Source organism: Pristiophorus japonicus, chromosome 2 (genome assembly GCF_044704955.1).
Source record: "Pristiophorus japonicus isolate sPriJap1 chromosome 2, sPriJap1.hap1, whole genome shotgun sequence".
In the NCBI taxonomy this organism is placed as follows: Eukaryota; Metazoa; Chordata; class Chondrichthyes; family Pristiophoridae; genus Pristiophorus; species Pristiophorus japonicus.
The window spans coordinates 85177597-85197082 of NC_091978.1; the positions used below are offsets into that span (position 1 = coordinate 85177597).

The 19486-nt window shown below is 42.7% G+C and overlaps 1 protein-coding gene across 10 annotated transcripts in view; it reads right to left on the reverse strand.

Annotated features, from left to right (window-relative positions):
- Positions 1-2153: 2153 nt before the first annotated feature.
- Positions 2154-19486, reverse strand: part of ubap2a (ubiquitin associated protein 2a) — a 134093-nt gene continuing 116760 nt past the window's right edge. For 8 of the 10 annotated variants that reach the window (XM_070868169.1, XM_070868137.1, XM_070868116.1 and 5 more), the window contains 4 exons: positions 17457-17564; positions 16121-16185; positions 3758-3946; positions 2154-3057 (listed from right to left, as the gene is read on the reverse strand). In XM_070868169.1, the coding sequence (XP_070724270.1) occupies positions 2962-3057; positions 3758-3946; positions 16121-16185; positions 17457-17564 (458 nt within the window). In that variant the 3' untranslated portion in view covers positions 2154-2961. The remainder of the gene's footprint in view (positions 3058-3757; positions 3947-16120; positions 16186-17456; positions 17565-19486) is intronic. The other 2 variants (XM_070868178.1, XM_070868155.1) reach the window with 1 other exon arrangement.

The window sequence follows — 19486 nt, forward strand, 5'->3', positions numbered from 1 at the left end:
GCGGAAGCAGATTCAATTGTGGCTTTCAAAAGGGAATTGGATAAGTAACTGAAGGAAAAGATTTACAGGGACAAGGCGGCGGAGTGCAACTAGCTGAAGTGCTGTTGTAAAGAACCAGCACAAGTTTAATGGGTTGAATGGTCGTCTTCTCTGTTGCAACCGTTCTATGATTGTATGATTCTAGTTGCTTGACGATATGCTGGAGTCACTGTACTGCAGAGCGTTTTCTGAAGCACACGTTACAGGAGATGGTCACCCTGCAGCTAGAGTGCAGGAGAATACCAATTAGGTGGCCAGCCAGCAGAGTAGGAGGAGGCAGACAGTACAGGAATCTTTTGGAACTGTGCTGAATACGAGGGAACACGACAGTACCTTGGGCGGGGGGGCGGAGGAGGAGGAAGGAAGGAAGAGTGCCGTCTCAAGCATATCCAAGGCACTGTGGGGCAAATGACTGCACAGGAGGGCACAACAAAGTGTAGAACTACACTGGTCATCGGGGATTAGATAGTCAAGGCAATAGACACGCGTTTCTTCAACCACCGTGAGTTGGTTGCCTCCTTGGCACCAAGATAAAGGAGGGTGCAAAATTGAAGGGAGTGGGGTGGGCGGGGGGGGGGGGAGGAGGAAGAAAGAAAGAGAGGGAGGAAGAGAGAAACAGCCAGACATTGTGTTCCAGATGGGAACTAATGACACAGGAAGGAAAAGACAGCCAAGACTTTTAGGAACTCAGGAGGAAATTAAAGAGGACTTCAAAAAGGTAGTAATCGTTTGGGTTATTCCCTGTGGCATGTGCTAGTGAGCATAGAAATAATAGGATAGGACAGGTTAATACATTGAAGAAATGGTGCAGGAGGACTTGATTCCTGGGAGGTTGGAACCTGTTCAAGATGGACAGGTTGCACCTGAAGAGCAGAGACCAATGTCCTTGGGAAGGTTAACTAGCACAGTGGGAGAGTGTATAAATTAATTTGGCAGGAGAATGGGCACCAGGATGAAACATGAGGAAAAACAAGGTGCAGAGAGGATGGAGACACAAAACGGCATAAAAAATAGTTCAGAAGTAGGAGGGATCAGACAGCTGCTAAATGTGAGGCAATCGAAGATGGGTTTGGAGTACATGTGGATAAATGCACTTAGTGTGGTAAATATGGCTGGTGAGCTGCAGGCACAAGTTACCACATGGGATTATGATTTGTGGCAACAAAAGACCTGACTCAAAGGAGAGAATTGGGAACTTAATATTCCTGGCCTATTCAGGAAAGATAGGAATGTAAAATAAGGGGGGGGGTTGGTGGCTAAATTAAAGAAAAAAGCCAACCATACTATTTAATCTCTCCTCCATATCTTTACCCTTCAGTGGTCCTACCCCTTTCATCCCTGGAGTAAAAAGACTTGGATTTATATAGCGCCTTTCACAGCCACCGGATGTCTCAAAGCACTTTACAGCCAATTAAGTACTTTTGGAGCGTAGTCAGTCACTATTGTAATGTGGGAAACGCAGCAGCCAACTTGCGCCAGCTCCCACAAACATCAATGTGATAATGACCAGATAATCTATTTTGTTATGTTAATTCAGGGGTAAATATTGGCCAGGACCCCGGAATAACTCCTCTTTTAAATAGTGCCCTGGGATCTTTTACATTCACCAGGGAAGGCAGACAGGATCTCGGTTTAACGTCTCATCTGAAAGACAGCACCTCCGCTAGTGCAGCACTCCCTCAGCACTGCACTGGAGTGTTAGCCTAGATTTGTGTGCTCAAGTCTCGAGTGGGGAGTGGGACTTGAACCAACAACCTTCTGACTCAGGTGAGTGTGCTACCCACCGAGCCACAACTGACCCTTACCCTCAAACTCTATAGACTTAGAAAAGCCTCATTTCCTTTGATAATGGTCTGCAACTTACTTTCATCTCCCTTAACATCTCCCTTAACACCTCCCCACTACACTTTCTATATTCTTGATTTTTGGTGCACTCATTTTATATTACCTCCCTTAAGTTTAAAAAGAAAATGTTCTCTTTATCCACAAGTCCCATTTGATGCATCTTTTTTTGCCCAATAAGAACATATTTTATCCAACTTGTATGTTCCCATAATGGAGAACAAATTAACTTCCAGAATCCAAAGTGAAATAAACTGCACCAGCAACAAAAATTACGCTCAGAGCTTTTATTCGGTTGTGTTGGGGTTGGGGTTAAAAAGAAATTAAACTAAAATATTCACCGTACTGGCTCAGGGTGTTAAGAACAAAACTGTTGGATGGGATGTTATATTGGAAGTAAAGATCTTTAAAAATACTAGCTCTGGTTACCATAGGCAAGAAGGGAAAGATAACAATAAATGTATATGGTTCTACATATTGGAGCCTGTGCATTTTGAAATATTAAATAAATACCAAAGATAAATACACAGTTCTTACCAGGACAATGATTTAAAAAACAATTTCTGCTTATGAATAGGTTTCTTTGAAAATCATCCAAAGAATCAGGTGGAGAGCTTAAAATTAAGAGACTGTCCAAGTTTGATATGGATACAAAATTAATAGGATACAGTCACAAAAAAATTATGCACAGAATCTGGATTTCTACAATGTTTTCTCCCTCTTCCTGGGTCTCTCCATAAACTCCTAGTTAAAACAAAACAAAGGGAACCCCATTTTCAATACTGCAAAACACTATCCATTTATAAAGCCCACAGAGCTCAAACAAATATGCATTGTTGCTGATGGAGAGTTTATTAATCTTCCCCTATGAAGAAAGGCTTCAAGTGCAGAAACCACATCTAGGCTCTACTATTACATATACAAATACATACATAAATATATTACATACAACAGCAAATCAAAAGCGGGCAACTGTCACATTTAAGGTATGTTAGGATTTTCTTTTTCCCCCAACAGAGACATTTGGCCAACCAGTTTTCTTCCTTCTCCTTGTACAAACAGTGGGCAACAGCTTTCAGTTTAATTCCCCCAATATGGAGAGCTGCCATAGTTGGGTTTGTTAACCTGAGACTTCGGTGGTATGCTGCTCTGCTGATTGCGCTGTCCAGAACCACCCTGCAAGTCAAAATGCATCAAGTTAGGAAAATGATTACAATGTGCAGTCAAAATCTGTTAATTTAATTCGTCCACAGGCACCACCAACCAATGATCTTGACCAAGTGGCCATTCTTAAGTCAAGTCCAGTCTCGGTAGTACGGCTCAACAATCCATTTGAATGTAGAGGGAAGCACAGCTACACCAAATCCCATTCTCACTTGGCACCCATAATTTACAGCCGCTGTGAACGATTAGCACGCAGCAAGAATCCCAGCTAAGTTTCACCCTCCAATTGCTGCTCCACCCGCAGTCAGCCAACATGAGAAACTAGGAATCAAATCTTTGGTCATGTGGTGTATTTACATTTAAAAAGGTAATCAGATGAACAGTTTTGAATTAAAGCTGCAAATTTTTCAACGACAGGAGCAGCATGTTTTTAAAGAGTTTGTTTTATTATAGCAAGATTTAATATATGGGTTTCTTAATTTTACAAATTTATTTCTCCCATAGCCAATCCGCTGAATATTGTAAATCCTTTGCATCATTCTTAATCAGCCTTTTGCTTTTTCAGTTCCCTACTTGGAGGGTACAACTTTTCTTGCACATCTTCCATCCCTCACCTTAAGACACTTTAAAACCATGTCTACTTCAACATTAAAGTTCATTATTTGCATTAAACTGCAAAAAGTACACATTTTTCTACGTGTTGTATCTTTACCTGATTATCCTGCTGCAGGTGATGATGCAGCATTTGGGAGTGAGGCTGCTGGTGAGCAGACACAATGTGTAAGAAAGGTGGAGCATACCCTGCAGCTGCACCAGGGTTTAGGGCACCTGTTCCTCCAAGTGCCGATGGCAGATTGAACGGGGGTGGTGTACCAGCATGAAATCCCTGCTTGTCAAAAGACTGCAGAAAAGAAAAAATAAAGAGCAATTCCCAAATTAAAACTGAAGTTTTTGGCAGTTCAGAGCAGCAGTAACATGATAAAATTCAGCAACATGAAATGTTGAATCTGGGATATTTTAAACCTTCATCTTGCACAGTTTTGATTAACTCAAATGAGTCATGACAATGTCCAAGTGCTGTTTCTACACTGCTTAAGGTGCTCCCAAGGCTGACTGCTTTTCCCCCTCTTCCCCCCACCCTCCTTTCAAGCAGAACACAAATCTACTCCAGTATAAATACATTCAATCACTAATGAGGGACAAAGGAACTGACAGCTCCAGAGAGCATGAGGAGTAAAACAGAGCAAATGATCTTATTTTATTTCTCACTCAGCTTACTCAATATTGTAGAAGCTTGGGCTAGCAGGTCTTATGGGTGCCTGGGACAGGAATGGGACCTAATGGCTGATATCCAAACAATGTTAGGCACAATGTTAGAGACTTGTCCACAGAATTTCACATGAGAAAAGACCTCTTAACCTGGTCCTTTACATTTATGAACTGGTGATTTGGCTTGGAGCAGAGGTTCCAAAACTTTGGGGGGGGGGGGGGGTGCAGATGACAGGCTGGTCGAGAAGGGGAGCCACCAATGCAACCTCACAACCAGGAGATGCATCAAAAGTATTAATTAATCTAAAAGAAATTGAGCAAATGTTTAAATTCAAAGAAAGAGTTTACACCAATACAGCCTTGCATAGGGAGACGCGTTTCAACACCACCTCCAGTGCGCCAGTGCAGCCTTCAGCCGCCTGAGGAAGTGTGTTTGAAGACCAGGCCCTCAAAACTGCCACCAAGCTTATGGTCCAACAGGGTTGTAGTAATTCCCACCCTCCTGTATGGTTCAGAGACGTGGACCATGTACAGTAGACACCTCAAGTCGCTGGAGAAATACCAACGATGTCTCTGCAAGATCCTACAAATCCCCTGGGAGGACAGACGCACCAACATTAGTGTCCTCGACCAGGCCAATATCCCCAGCATTGAAGCACTGACCACACAATCAGTTCCGCTGAGCAGGCCACATCATTCACATGCGAGAGAATCCCAAAGCAAGCGCTCTACTTGGAACTCCTTCACAGCAAGCGAGCCAAAGGTGGGCAGAGGAAACATTACAAGGACACCCTCAAAGCCTCCCTGATCAAGTGCAACATCCCCACTGACACCTGGGAGTCCCTAGCCAAAGACCGCCCTAAATGGAGGAAGTGCATCCGGGAGGCCGCTGAGCAGAGTCTCATCGCCGCGCAGGCAGCAGAAAAAGCGTGTGGCAAACCTGTCCCACCCACCCTTTCCCTCAACAACTATCTGTCCCACCTGTGACAGGGACTGTTCTCGTATTGGACTGTTCAGCCACCTAAGGACTCATTTTAAGAGTGGAAGCAAGTTTTCCTCAATTCCAAGGGATTGCCTATGATGATAATGCATAGGGCAATGAGCATGGGTTTGAATTCTCATTGATTTCTAGAAGTGGAAGTTGGACCAATCCACTTCTGGGTGCACAGTAATTAATTACTATGCAGCAGACAGTGCTCAGATTACCCTATGCAAGGCTGCGTTTATGTATACTTTTTTGAATTTAGACATTTCTTAAAATGTAAGGAATCAGACTTCTGATTGCCAGTCTACCATAGTATCAAGGTGTTTGACCAATTCTGGCATCAGTGGCAGCTGCAGACATCCATCAGGTAAGCAGTGCCTTTTCACAGTAGTTTGCTTCAAGTTCAGATGATCTATGCCAGAATTGATATGCCATTTCAAATTCTAGTGTCCTAGACACCTCAATGCCTGCTAGCTATATAACTGATGTGACTGACATTTGGTGTTTGCCGATTATGAACAAGACCATTTATTGAAGCCTAGAAGTGAGGATGTTGATTAACGTTTCCTCTAAGCTGCGCAGCCACTCAGCCGTTTCAATGTTAAGTTTCCAGGAATGGGCAGCTAGCCTCTTGGAGACCACGCACACAAAAAAGTTTGGGGGATCATTGATGTTGATCCCAAGGAAGAAAGAGCCAGGCAAAAGAATAGGAAATACAAGCCTCCCAAGGACAGATGAAGGTAATTGAAAAAGTTCAATGGCTGGCTCATGATAGTTTTGGCAAGAATCCATTTAAACCAGCTGGTACCAGTGTCCTGGCAAATCAAATAACTAGAGCTGTAGGTACTTGACGTTTTAAAAAGACAGTCAGAATGGAAATGGAGTGTGGGAGGGGTGGGGTGGTAGCCCTGATAATAACAAAGGCAGTAGTGAGAAAGATCTCGGCTCGGAAGATCAGGAAATAGAATCAGTATAGGTGGAGATAAGAAATAACAAGGGGCAGAAAACATTGGTGGGAGGAGTTTATAGGCCTCCAAACAGTAGCTGTACTGTTGGACAGAATAATCATCAACAAATAGGAGCTTGTAACAAATGTAATCATTGTGGGGGACTTCACTCTTCATATAGACTGGGCAAATCAAATTTTCAAAGGTAGTCTGGAGGACAAGTTCACGGAAGGCATTCAAGATGGTTTCCTAGAATACATCGTGGAACCAACCAGGGAACAGGCCATTACAGATCTTGTATTGGGTAATGAAACAGGTTTAATTAGTAATCTCAAAGGATCTTTTAGAGAAGAGTGATATGATGAATTTCACATTGAGTTTGATTAGGTAGGACAGTAGATAAGCAGTAGCAACTATTTGAAGAAATATTCCAAAATTCTCAACAAATGTACATTCCATTAATAAAAATTCCATGGGAAAGATCTATCTGTGGCTAACTAAAGTTCATAATATTAGATTAAGAGGTTTATACTGTTGCGAAGAATAGTAGTAAGCCTGAGGATTGGGAGAGCTTTAGAAATCAGCAAAAGGATGACCTGTAAATTGATTTTTTTTTAAATGAACAAACTAGTAAGAAACACCATAAGATTGTAACAGCTTCTACAAGTATGTAAAAAGGAAGAGTGTAACAAAAGTAAACATCAGTCCCTTAGAAACTGAGGCAAGAGAAATAATAATGAGGAATAAGGAAATAGCAGAGAATTTAAATATTTGTATCTGTCCTCACAGTAGAAGACACAAAAAACACACCAGAAATAGTGGGGAACCAAGGGGCTAATGAGAGGGAAGAACTTAAAAGTAATTAAAATCAGGAAAAGTAGTATGAGAAACTAATGCGACTAAAAGTCAACAAATCCCTTGGACCTGATGGATTACATCCTCGGGTTCTAAAACAAGGACGCTGCAGAGTGGATGCATTGGTTGTGATATTCCAAAATTCCCTGGATTCTGGGACAGTCCCAGCAGATTGGAAAACCGCAAATGTAACGCCCCTATTTAAAAAAAAAAAGGGGGCAGACAAAAAGCAGGAAATTATAGCCCAGTTAGCCTATCAGTCTTTGGGAAAATGCTGTAGTCCATTATTAAGGAAGCAGTAGCAGGACATTTGGAAAAGCATGATTCAATCAAGCAGAGTCAGCATGGTTTTATGAAAGGGAAGTCATGTTTGACAAATTTGCTAGAGTTCTTTGAGGATAAGGTGGAACCAGTGGATGTGGTGTATTTGGATTTCCAGAAGGCATTCGATAAGGTGACACACAAGAGGTTACTGCACAAGATAAAAGCTCACGGTGTTGGGGGTAATATTAGCATGGATAGAGGATTGGTTAACCAACAGAAAACAGTCGGGAAAAATAGGTCATTTTCCAGTTGGCAAACAGTGACTAGTGGGGTGCTGCAGGGATCAGTGCTGCGTTCTCAACTGTTTACAATCTATATTAATGACTTGGATGAAGGGACAGAGTGTAATGTAGCCAAGTTTGCTGATGATACAAAGATGGGTGGGAAAGCAAATTGTGAGGAGGACACAAAAAATCTGCAAAGGGATATAGACGGGCTAAGTGAGTGGGCAAATATTTGGCAGATGGAGTATAATGTGGTAAAATGTGAGGTTATCCACTTTGGCAGAAAAAATAGAAAAGCAAATTATAATTGAAATGGAGAAAAATTGCCAAGTGCTGCAGTACAGAGGGACCTGGGGGTCCTTGTGCATGAAACAGAAAAAGTTAGTATGCAGGTACAGCAAGTAATCAGGAAGACAAATGTAATGTTGGCCTTTATTGCAAGGGGGGGGGGGGGGGGGTGGGGGAAGGGAGAGAGTATAAAAGCAAAGTAGTCCTGCTACAGTTGTACAGGGTATTGGTGAGGCCACAGTTGGGAGTACTGTGTACACTTCGTCTCCGTATTTAAGGAAGGATATACTTGCATTGGAGGCTGTTCAGAGAAGGTTCACTAGGTTGATTCCGGAGATGAGGGGGGTGACTTATGAAGATACGTTGAGTAGGTTGAGCATTGGAGTTAAGAATGAGAGGTGATCTTATCGAAACTTAAGATAATGAGGGGGCTCGACAAGGTGGATGCAAAGATATTTCCACTCAGGGGAAACTAAAACTAGGGGACATAGTCTTAGAATAAGGGGCCGCCCATTTAAAACTGAGATGAGAAATTTCTTAGAGGGTTGTAAATCTATGGAATTTTCTGCCCGAGAGCTGTGGCGGCTGGGTCATTGAATATATTTAAGGCAGAGATACAGATTTTTGGGCACGGGAGTAAAGGGTTATGGGGAGCAGGCAGGGAAGTGGAGCAGAGTCCATGATCAGATCAGCCATGATCTTATTGAATGGCAAAGCAGGCTCGAGGGGCCAAATGGCCCATTCCTGCTCCTATTTATGAATCTTACAAAAACTATAGCCGAGTTAGCTGGACATCAGTCTTTGGGAAAATGCTGGAATCCTTACTAAAAGGTGGCCACACCCTCACTCCAAACATTGGCACCTGCACGACTAGGTCATCGTCCGAGCCAGGGATCACAAGGATGTGCGCATCACCTGTGCCATGGCAGGAGCAGGCGACCACCTCCGAATCCGTTCCATCATTATCAACATAGCCCCAAAGCGGCGACGGCAGCAGAAAGTTCTGCAAAAAAGTAAAAGCTGGAGCACTCAAAGACCCAGCGCCTCACTGCTAACCTGGCGTCCCTTGATGACCCTGAGATGCAGAATGCCCATAGCGCTTAGTCCGCCCTCCAGGACTCCATAACCAATGCCTGCGGAGAGACGCTCGGTCACTCACTCGAGGAAACACCAGGACTGATATGAGAATGACAAGATCCAAGAGCTAATTAATCGCAAGCGCAGGACATTTGAGCCTAAAATAATCCAAGGAGCAGCAAAACAGCATTACAGACAGCTTAAGGCCAAGGTCCAACAAAAAACCAGTGACCTAAAGAATAGATGGTGGGTGGAGAAAGCACGGAAGATTCAGAAGCTGGCTGACAGCCATGATGAGAGAGGATTCTTCACCGCAGTCAAGACCACCTACGGCCCAAACACCCAAGGTCCCAACCCACTGCTGGCCAAGAATGGGGAGACACTCAGACACCGAAGCACTCAGGACCCACTGGAAGGAGCACTTCGAAGATCTCCTTAACCGAGACTCTGCGTTTGACTTGAGTGTCCTCGACTCCATCCCGCAGCATGCTACCCGCCACCATCAGCAAAACTCCAGCCCTGCACGAAGCAGAAAAGGCCAACCGCCAGCTTAACAACGGGAGCTGATGGAATCCCCGCTGAGGCACTAAAGTATGGCAGAGGGGAACTATTGGCACAAATGCATGACCTCATCTGGAAGGAGAGCATGCTGGGAGATCTCAGATGCAGTAATTGTGACCATCTTTAAAAAAGGGGACAAGTCCGACTGCAGCAACTACAGAGGAATCTCCCAGTTATCAGCCATTGGGAAAGTCGTCGCTAGAATCCTCCTTAACCGTCTTTCCATATGGCGGAGGAGCTCCTCTCAGAGTCGCAATGCGGATTTTGTCCTCTATGGGGTACAACGGACATTATTTTTACAGCGTGACAGCTGCAAGAAAAATGCAGGGAATAGCACCAACCCTTGAACATGGCCTTCTTTGCCCTTAAAGGCCTGTGACACGGTCAACCACGAGGGGCTATGGAGCGTCCTCCTCAGTTTCGGGTGCCCCCAAAAGTTCACCATTCTCTGCCTGCTCCATGACAACATGCAGGCCGTGATCCTGATCAATGGACCCATTACAGACCCAATCCATGTCCGGACCGGGGTCAAGCAGGGCTGGGTCATCACTCCGACCCTCTTCCTCGCTGCAATGCTCCACCTCACACTCAACAAGCTCCCCACTGGAGTGGAACTAAACTACAGAACCAGTAGGATACTGTTCAACCTTCGTCGCCTCCAGGACAGATGCAAGACCCTCCCAACCTCTCATCAAACTGCAGTATGCAGACGACACGTGTCTGCGCACATTCTGAACTCCAAGTCAGGCTTATGAAAACATGGGCCTTACACGAAACATCCGTAAGACAAAGGTCCTCCACCAGCCGGACTCCGCCACACAGCACTACCCCTAGTCATCAAGTTCCACGGTGCGGCTCTGGACAACGTGGACCACTTTCCATACCTCGGGAGCCTGTTATCAACAAGGGCAGATATTGACGATGAGATTCAACACCGCCTCCAGTGCGTCAGCACAGCCTTCGGCCGCCTGAGGAAAAGAGTGTTCGAAGATCAGGCCCTCAAATCTGCCACCAAGCTCATGGTCTACAGGGCTGTTGATACCCACCCTCCTGTATGGCTCAGACGTGGACCATGTACAGTAGACACCTTAAATCACTGGAGAAATACCGCCAACGATGTCCCCGCATGATCCTGCATATTCCCTGGGAGGAGAGACGCACCAACGTTAGCGTCCTCAACCAGGCCAGCATCGAAGCACTAACCACACTCTACCAGCTCCGCTGGGCGGGCAACATTTGTCAGGCATGCGAACAGACGCCCAAAGCAAGCGCTCCACTCAGAACTCCTACACAGCACACAAGCCCCAGGTGGGCAGAAGAAACGTTTCAAGGACACCTTCAAACCCAACTTGATAAAATGCAACATCCCCGCTGACACCAGGGAGTCCCTGGCCAAAGACCGCCCCAAGTGGAGGAAGTGCATCTGGGAGGGCACTGAGCACCGAGTCTTATCGCAGAGAGCATGCAGAAACCAGACGCAGGCAGCGGAAGGAGCGTGTGGCAAACCTGTCCCACCCACCCTTTCAACAACTGTCTGTCCCACCCATGACAGACTAATTCCCATATTGGATTGTTCAGTCACCTAAGAACACATTAAGAGTGGAAGCAAGTCTTCCTCGATTTCAAAGGACTGCCTCTGATGAACAGGGCACATAATATTAGGTAAAATCAACATGGTTATATGAAAGGGAAATCATGATTAACAAATTTAGTGTTTAAGGATGTAAATAGCAGGGTGGATAAAGGGGAACCACTGGATGTAGCATATTTGGATTTTGAAAAGACATTTGATAAGGTGCCACATAAAAGGTTGCTATGCAAGATAAGGATTTATGGGGTTGGGGAAAATATATTAGCATGGATAGAGGATTGGTTAACAGACAGAAAAAAGAGCAGGGATAAACAGATCATTTTCCGTTTGGCAGGCTGTAACTAGCAAGGATTAGAACTTGGGCCTCAGCTATTTACAAACTATATTAATGACTTAGATGAAGGAACCGAGTGTAAGGTAACCAAGTTTGCTGACAATACAAAGCTAGGTGGGAAAATAAGCTGCGAGAAGGATATTTCGAGCCTGCAAAGGGATACAGACAGATTAAGTGAATCGGCAATAAGTTGGCAGATGGAAGTATAATGTGGGGAAAGAATGGAAAAACTAAATTTAAAAAAAATAAATGGTGAGAAACTATTAAATATTGGTGTTCAGACAGATTTAGGTGTGCACAATGTTAGCAACACAAAGTTAGCATGCGGGTACAGTAAACAATTCGGAAGGCGAATGGCATGTTGGCCTTTATTGCAAGGGGGTGGAATACAAGAGTAAGAAAGGCTAACTACAATTGTACAGGACTTTGTTTATATCTGAGGAAGGATATACTTGGCTTAGGTGCGATGCAACAAAGGTGTACTAGTTTGATTCCTGGGATCAGCGGGTTGTCCTGGGGGAGATTTGAGCCTATACTCTCGAGTTTAGATGAATGAGAGGTGACCTCATTGAAACATACAAGATTGACGGGGAGTGTCAGGGTAGATATTGTTTCCCCTGGCTGGAAGTCTAGAACTAGGGGGCATAGTCTCAGGATAAAGGGTAGGCCATTTAAGACTGAGATGAGGAGAATTTCTTCACTCAGAGGGTTTGTGAATCTTTGGAATTCTCTACCACAAAGGACTGTGGATGTTGAATTGTTGAGTATATTCAAAGCTGAGATATAGATTTTTGGACTCTAGGGGAATCAAGGGATATGGGAATCAGGCTAAAAATTGGAGTTGGAGTTAATCACCAGCTATGATCTTATTGAATGGTGGAGCAGGCTCGAGGGGCCGCATGGCCTACTCCTGTTCTTGTGTTCTTAATCTGCAACCCGAGGAATGCCGAATGTTTACGATAAACTCAATCACCACTTCGTCATTATTTCCTCATCGAGTACATAAAGGATGGTATCCAATTAAAAACAAGGGCAAAGTGGCCAAAACTAGTGAGAGGACAGAAGATTGAAAAGCTTTTAAAAGCCAGCAAAGAATGACTCAAAAAATGATTAAGAAAGCGAAGATAGACTATGAAAGTAAACTAGCACGAAATATAAAAAGATAGCAAGAGTTTCTATAGGTATATAAAAAGGAAAAAAAAAAAAAGAGTGGCTAAAGTAAATGTTGGTCTCTTAGAAGAGACCAGGAAATTAGTAATGGGGAACATGAAGATGGCAGAAACTCTGAACAAATATTTTGTAGCTGTCTTTACAGTTGAGGACACTAACAATATTCCAACAGTGGATAGTCAAGGAGCTATGGGGGGGGGGGGGGGCAAAACTTAACACAATCACTAATGAAGTGGTACTCAGTAAGATAATGGGACTAAAGGCAGATAAATCCCCAGACCCGATGGCTTGCATCTCTTAGGGTCTTAAGTAAAGTAGCAGCAGGGATTGCATTGGTTGTAATTTACCAAAATTCCCTGGATTCTGGGGAGGTTCCAGCAGATTAGAAAACTGCAAATGTAATGCCCCTATTTAAAAAAGAGGCAGACAAAAAGCAGGAAACTATAGACCAATTAGCCTAACATCTGTGGTTGGGAAAATGTTGGGAGTCCATTATTAAAGAAACAGTAGCAGGACATTTGGAAAAGCAAAATTTGGTCAGGCAGAGTCAGCATGGATCTTTGAGGATGTAACAGGGTGGATAATGGGGAACCAGTGGGTGTGGTGTATTTGGACTTCTAAAGGCATTTGACAAAGTGCCACATAAAAGGTTACTGCACGAGATAAAAGTTCATGGGGTTGGGGGTAATATATTAGCATGGAGAGGCTAACTAACAGAAAAAAGAGTCTGGCTAAATGGTTCATTCTCTGGTTGGCAATCAGTAACTAGTGGGGTGCCATGGGATCAGTGCTGGGACCCCAACTATTTACAATCTATATTAACGACTTGGAAGAAATGACTGAGTGTAAGGTAGTCAAGTTTGCTGACAATACAAAGATGGGAGGAAAAGCAGTGTGTGAGGAGGACACATAAAATCTGCAAAAGGACAGACAGGCTAAGTGGATGGGCAAAAATTTGGCAGATGGAGCATAATGTTGGAAAGGGAGAGGTCATGCACTTTGGCAGAAAAAAATCAAAGAGCAAGTTATTATTTAAATGGAGAAAGATTGCAAAGTACTGCAGTACAGCAGGACCTGGGGGTATTTGCACATGAAACACAAAAGGATAGTATACAGGTACAGCAAGTGATCAGGAAGGGCAATGGAATCTTGGCCTTTGTTGCAAAGGGGATGGCGTATAAAAGCAGGGAAGTCTTGCTACAGTTGTACAGGGTATTGGTGAGGCCACACCTGGAATACTGTATGCAGTTTTGGTTTCCATATTTACAAAAGGATATACTTGCTTTGGAGGCAGTTCAGAGAAGGTCCTCTAGGTTGATTCCAGGGATGGGGGGGTTGATGTTTGAGGAAAGGTTGAGTAGGTTGGGCCTCTACTCATTGGAATTCAGAAGAATGAGGAGTAATCTTATCGAAACGTCTAAAATTGAGGAGGCTTGACAAGGTTGATGCAGAGAGGATATTTTCACCGATAGGAGAGACTAGAACTAGAGGGCATGATCTTAGAATAAGGGGCCGCCCATTTAAAACTGAGATGAGGAGAAATTTCCTCTGAGGGTTGTAAATCTGTAGAATTCGCTGCCCCAGAGCTGTGGAAGCTGGGACATTGAATAAATTTAAGACAGAAATAGACAGTTTCTTAATCAATAAGGGGATAAGGGGTTATGGGGAGCGGGCAGGGAAGTGGAGCGGAGTCGATAATCAGATCAGCCATGATCTTATTGAATGGCAGAGCAGGCTTGAGGTGCCGTATGATCTACTCCTGCTCCTATTTCTTATGTTCTTATGTACATCCAGGCTTTACTGGGCAATTTGATTTGGTTCACATCTGACAGACTCAATGAACTTAGAACTGCACCATTTTCATCAGGCATGTAGAAGTTGAGCTTTGCAGAAAAAAAAACTTTTGCTAGAGTATGCAAGTACTTGTCCACCTTGCCTCAACATATCTGAAATGGGTCTGTCCTCACTTATTTACATTAAAAACAAATGTAGAAGTGGCATGAATCTACAGACTGACATGGTTCAAACTTCAAAATCAAACTAAGATTCCACAAATTGTACGCTCTTAATCAAGCTTATCCTTCTCAGATCAATGTTTTTTTTGTCTAAATTTATTCATGGAATTATGTAGAATATTCAGTACATTAATCAGTCCATGTCAGCATTTATGCTCCACTTGAGCCTTCTTCCATCCTTCCTCATCTAACGAACCATCAGCGTAACCCACCATTCCCTTCTACCTCATGCTTAACTAGCCTCCCCTTAAATGCATCTATATTATTCGCTTCAACTACTCCCAAGCTCCATATTCTCCAGGGAATTCATTAGAAAATTCTTTACCTATTTAATTTCTTGACCTTATATTGGTGGCCTCTAGTTTTGCTCTTCCCCACAAGTGGAAACACACTCCATCTACTCTATCAAAACCTTTCAATTTTAAAGACCTCTATTAGGTCAATCCTTAGCCTTCTCTTTTCAGGAGAAAAGAGATGCAGCCTGATTATGCTTTTCTGATAGATATAACCTTGCAGTTCTGGTATCATCCTTGTAAATCATTTTGCACCTCTACATCCTTTTTATAATATGGTGACCAGACTGTATGCAGTATTCCAAGTACAGTCCAACCAAGGTTTGATACTTGGAATAACTTCTCCACTTTTCAATTCTATTCCTCTAAAAAATAAACCCGAGTGTTTGGTTTGCTTTACTTTATGGCATCGCTGCTTTTAGTAATTTGTGTATTTGTACTCATTGTTTTGCTCCTCTACCCCATTTAGATTATTTTCTACATAACATCTATTTTTCTTACCAAATTGTAAAACCTCATGTTTAAATTCATTTGCCAATTATATGCTCATTCAGCAAGTTTATTAATGTCGTTTTGTAATTTGTTGCAGTCCTCACGATTGACCACACTCCCCAATTTGCTGTCACCCGCAAATTTAGAAATTGCGTTTGTAATTCCAAAATCTAAATTATAATAAATTATGTACAAGTGGTCCCTGCACTGGTCCTTGTGGAACCCCACTTGACACCTTCTGCCACTCTGAACAGCTACCCTTTACCCCTACTCTCTGCTTTGTCTTCTGTCTTACAGCCAACTATCCATTCTGCTACTTGTCCCCTGACCCCGATCTTATTCATTCGTCTATTATGTGGCACCTCATTAAAGGCCTTTTGGAAATCTAGATAAATTACATCTATTGCATTTGCATTGTTATTCTCTGAAGAATGAAGAATTCAATAAGGTTAGTCAAGCAAATCAGGTGGAATGTAAAACCGGTTGCCAATTCATTGTCACCCAATTCTTGCTACTGGCGAAGACGAATTTTACCCCCACTCTTCATAAAGGAAGCATGGGCTGTGAATCGCCAAAGGAGGGCTCAGCAAAAAAAGCTTGGGAACCTTTGCATTAGTAGCATGAATTAAATTAAACCAAAATTCACTCACCTGAGTCTTGTATACTGAGCCAGTCATATCAGGTACACCAATGTTAGTGGAGTTCACCGAAATACCTGCAATATAAAAGAGTTCTGCATTCATCACTGTGATAATTGAAGACTGCACTATTGACAGCAATCCTGAAAACATGGCAAAACTGAAGCAAATTCACTGAATCCAGTTCATCTTCATAATTATCAAATCAAATGCTGATGAAAAATATTTTCACTTCGACACGATAGTCCTCCTCTCCCCAACCTGCAGATAAGCCATTGGATCATAAAGCACTCTGCAAGCTCTACTATACCTCTGCATTGGTCCACAAGTGCATAACGTCAATGCATAGGTGCAGGTATTATTGAGACAATGTGAACATACAATATTCTACTTCAAATCATTAAGGGTGCTGCTGATTTCAGTTAAGCAAGCCAAGAGCCACACCTTCCTACCATACAGTTAAGACCAAGATTGGCACATCCCCAGAAGAATGCTGCTCTCCACTTAACTGCCTTGCCAAGAAGTCAATCCTTGGGACAACTAGAATCCCTTCATGGTCAAAAAGTAACAGTAGCCATGAATAAACAAACCTTTTTGATCAATTATCTTCCCTTGTGCCCCTATTGAAGACATCAACTCTTACCACTATCTACAGGCAGTGTAGGAGACTATAGGGGTCGTCACAGCCTTTCCTGTCCTGACCGTAACTAACCTGTAAATATTCACACTCCAGTAATGTCACCTGCACACCAATCAGGAACCTTTGCTTAGTTCTTCCTTTCCTTAGTCAATAGATGCAGGCCAACTATATACCCTCTTCTTCCCCCGCTGCCACCCCATCCAAGTTTGACTAACAGCACAGATGAAAGGAGAAACTATGATATTCCTGGTCTATATGGCCCAGGCCACAACCCACTGTACACCAAGCCATTGAGGTACAACAATCTTTCTACTTTAATAACCTTGCTGGAGGAAAGTACTTGCATAAAAGATACAAAGAACACCAATATTAATTCAATTAATTGGTCCTGGTATTCGAGTATTTTTAGGATTCCTAGAATTAATTATTCACAACTTTAAGACTTCAATTTGTTTAGTCACCAGGGAACAGAATGCCAATTTTCCCCAAAACTTTCACGATTAAAATAGAATATAGCCCGATGTCATAAATTAACTCACTGTACATCACTTCTGGCCAGGAGTGCAATGTGCAATTTGATGCACATGCAGTTCTCTAATTAACAATGACTTAACTATTCCCATGGATGTAGAGCACACTACATAATATGGCATGTGGTAGTTTGGAGAAGCCTCACTATACTGAACAGTACTGACCCACAGGCCTTACCTTTCCCTGGTCCAGCTGCAGCTGATTTGGTTTGTGCTTGAGTAGACCCACTATAGGCACCTTTGCTGTAATCTCCAGCTCCACCCCCTTGGTTTAAATCATCATAACCTGTCAATCAAGAACAAAGTTAGACTATAGAATCTCTACTACTGCAGCCTTCCTTTCACTCTGCCCCTCCAATTTTCTATCCTCCTCTCCTGAAGGTGGTGCTGCAAGTACAATTCCACAGGTGCCAGCTGCCCTCTATACCACATGTGCATTTTTCATGTCAGCCTGCTGATGTTTGCTGTGTGGGTTATTTAACCTCTGGCCAAGGAATCAAAATAAACTCCATCGCAATGTGTATGTATGTTTAGTACCACACCAGATGGCATATTAACCCATGGAACATCCGATGAACCCTTTTTATAGTCACACATTGGGACAGTACAAAGAACGTTTAAAATCCTATTATTTAGAAAATATTTTGAAATCAGAAGATTTTAAAAAATTGAAAGTTTTAGCAAATCTAAACTTGCCTTCCTGAAATTAAGTTATATTTGCAATTCCAACTTCCACAGCTAGGATGGGTGAGCCACCCACAATTTCCCATGGTTATCAATGTAACTGTAGAATTTGTTCAAAGAACAGAGACTGAGGGGACGACAAACTTCCTTATCACACAGAAAAGCTTCAACTCATCAATTTCAACAAAATTTAACCCGAACACTAACCAGTGAGATTTAAACACAATTCAGACTCTAACCTCCTAGCCAGTAATTAATCAGGCTGACAATATGCATTCAAGTTCCAATGAGCACAGCCTACATTTCAATAACAACTTCTAACTGGCAACTGAGATTAAATGGTAGGTTAAATAAAGTATGAATGTTTTCACAGAATGAAGTCAAAGCAAAAGAAACAGCACAGATGTTTACCCTTCATTCCTGTGCTGATGCTAGCTCCTTAACTGGCCCCCTCTACTGCAATTCCAGCTCCCTGTATATTCTTTCAAATACTTATCCAATTCCCTTTTAAATGGTGTTATTGTCCATTCCTCAACTGTCATGAAGTAAACCATTTCTTGTTTTAATAATTCTTACGAAGTCAAGTCACTTAACTAAATCCCACTAAAAAGATAGAAATACTATATTTGAGTACTTACTTTACGACATTGCAGAGGAAATAGCAGATCAGAAAATACTATAGTCTACATGGCTGGTAGTAAAAATCGCCACATAGCTATCCAATTCTCCCCTAAATTTTTTCCATACGGACTCTACGGACAGTGCAATCCACCGTTAACCACTGTGTAAAGTAGGTAAAAAAGCTCAACTATCAGGGCTTATTGATTCCCATAATGCTGTTGCTAAAACTAAGTTCGCTAAGAGCGATGTACATTGATCCAATGGCAAAAATGTAAAAAAACCATTCAAAACTAGTCAAATTTAATGCAAACTCTACATTTCATCTCACATCTGAGGCCATACCCTAATCGACGTAATTTTAATTTTATCTAAACAACCAAATTTTTCCAAACACTTCCATTTTTTGTTCTTCTCCTGTAGGTTCATAAGTGAGCCTAGACAGTGAATGAGAAAAGGCCATTTCAATTGTGAAGTGCATCACAGCCAAGAACTAAAGGTTATGACTTCCATCTGCACTACAGGCCTTGAGCACATAATCTAGACCGACACTGCAGTACAGAAAAAAATGTTGTACAGTTGGAGGCAGCTTCCATTGGGCAAAACATTAAACCGAAGCACCACCTGCCCTCAGGTGGGTGTAAAAGATCCCATGGTACTTTTTGAAGAGCACCACCAAAATTTCTCCTGGTGTACTGTCCCAACATTTATCCTGCAACCATCACATATAAGTAATTAGATAATCTCTCATTGCTAAGCAGTTCCATCAATGCCAAAAGAGTAGGAGCACTGGCCTCCGTGCGTCTGGTCTAGGGAGAAGTGGGTGGGGGCAGGAGGAAATCAGCCAGTGTTCCAACGAGATCAACCAACTCAATTTTACACCAACACTTTATATATTGGATTAAT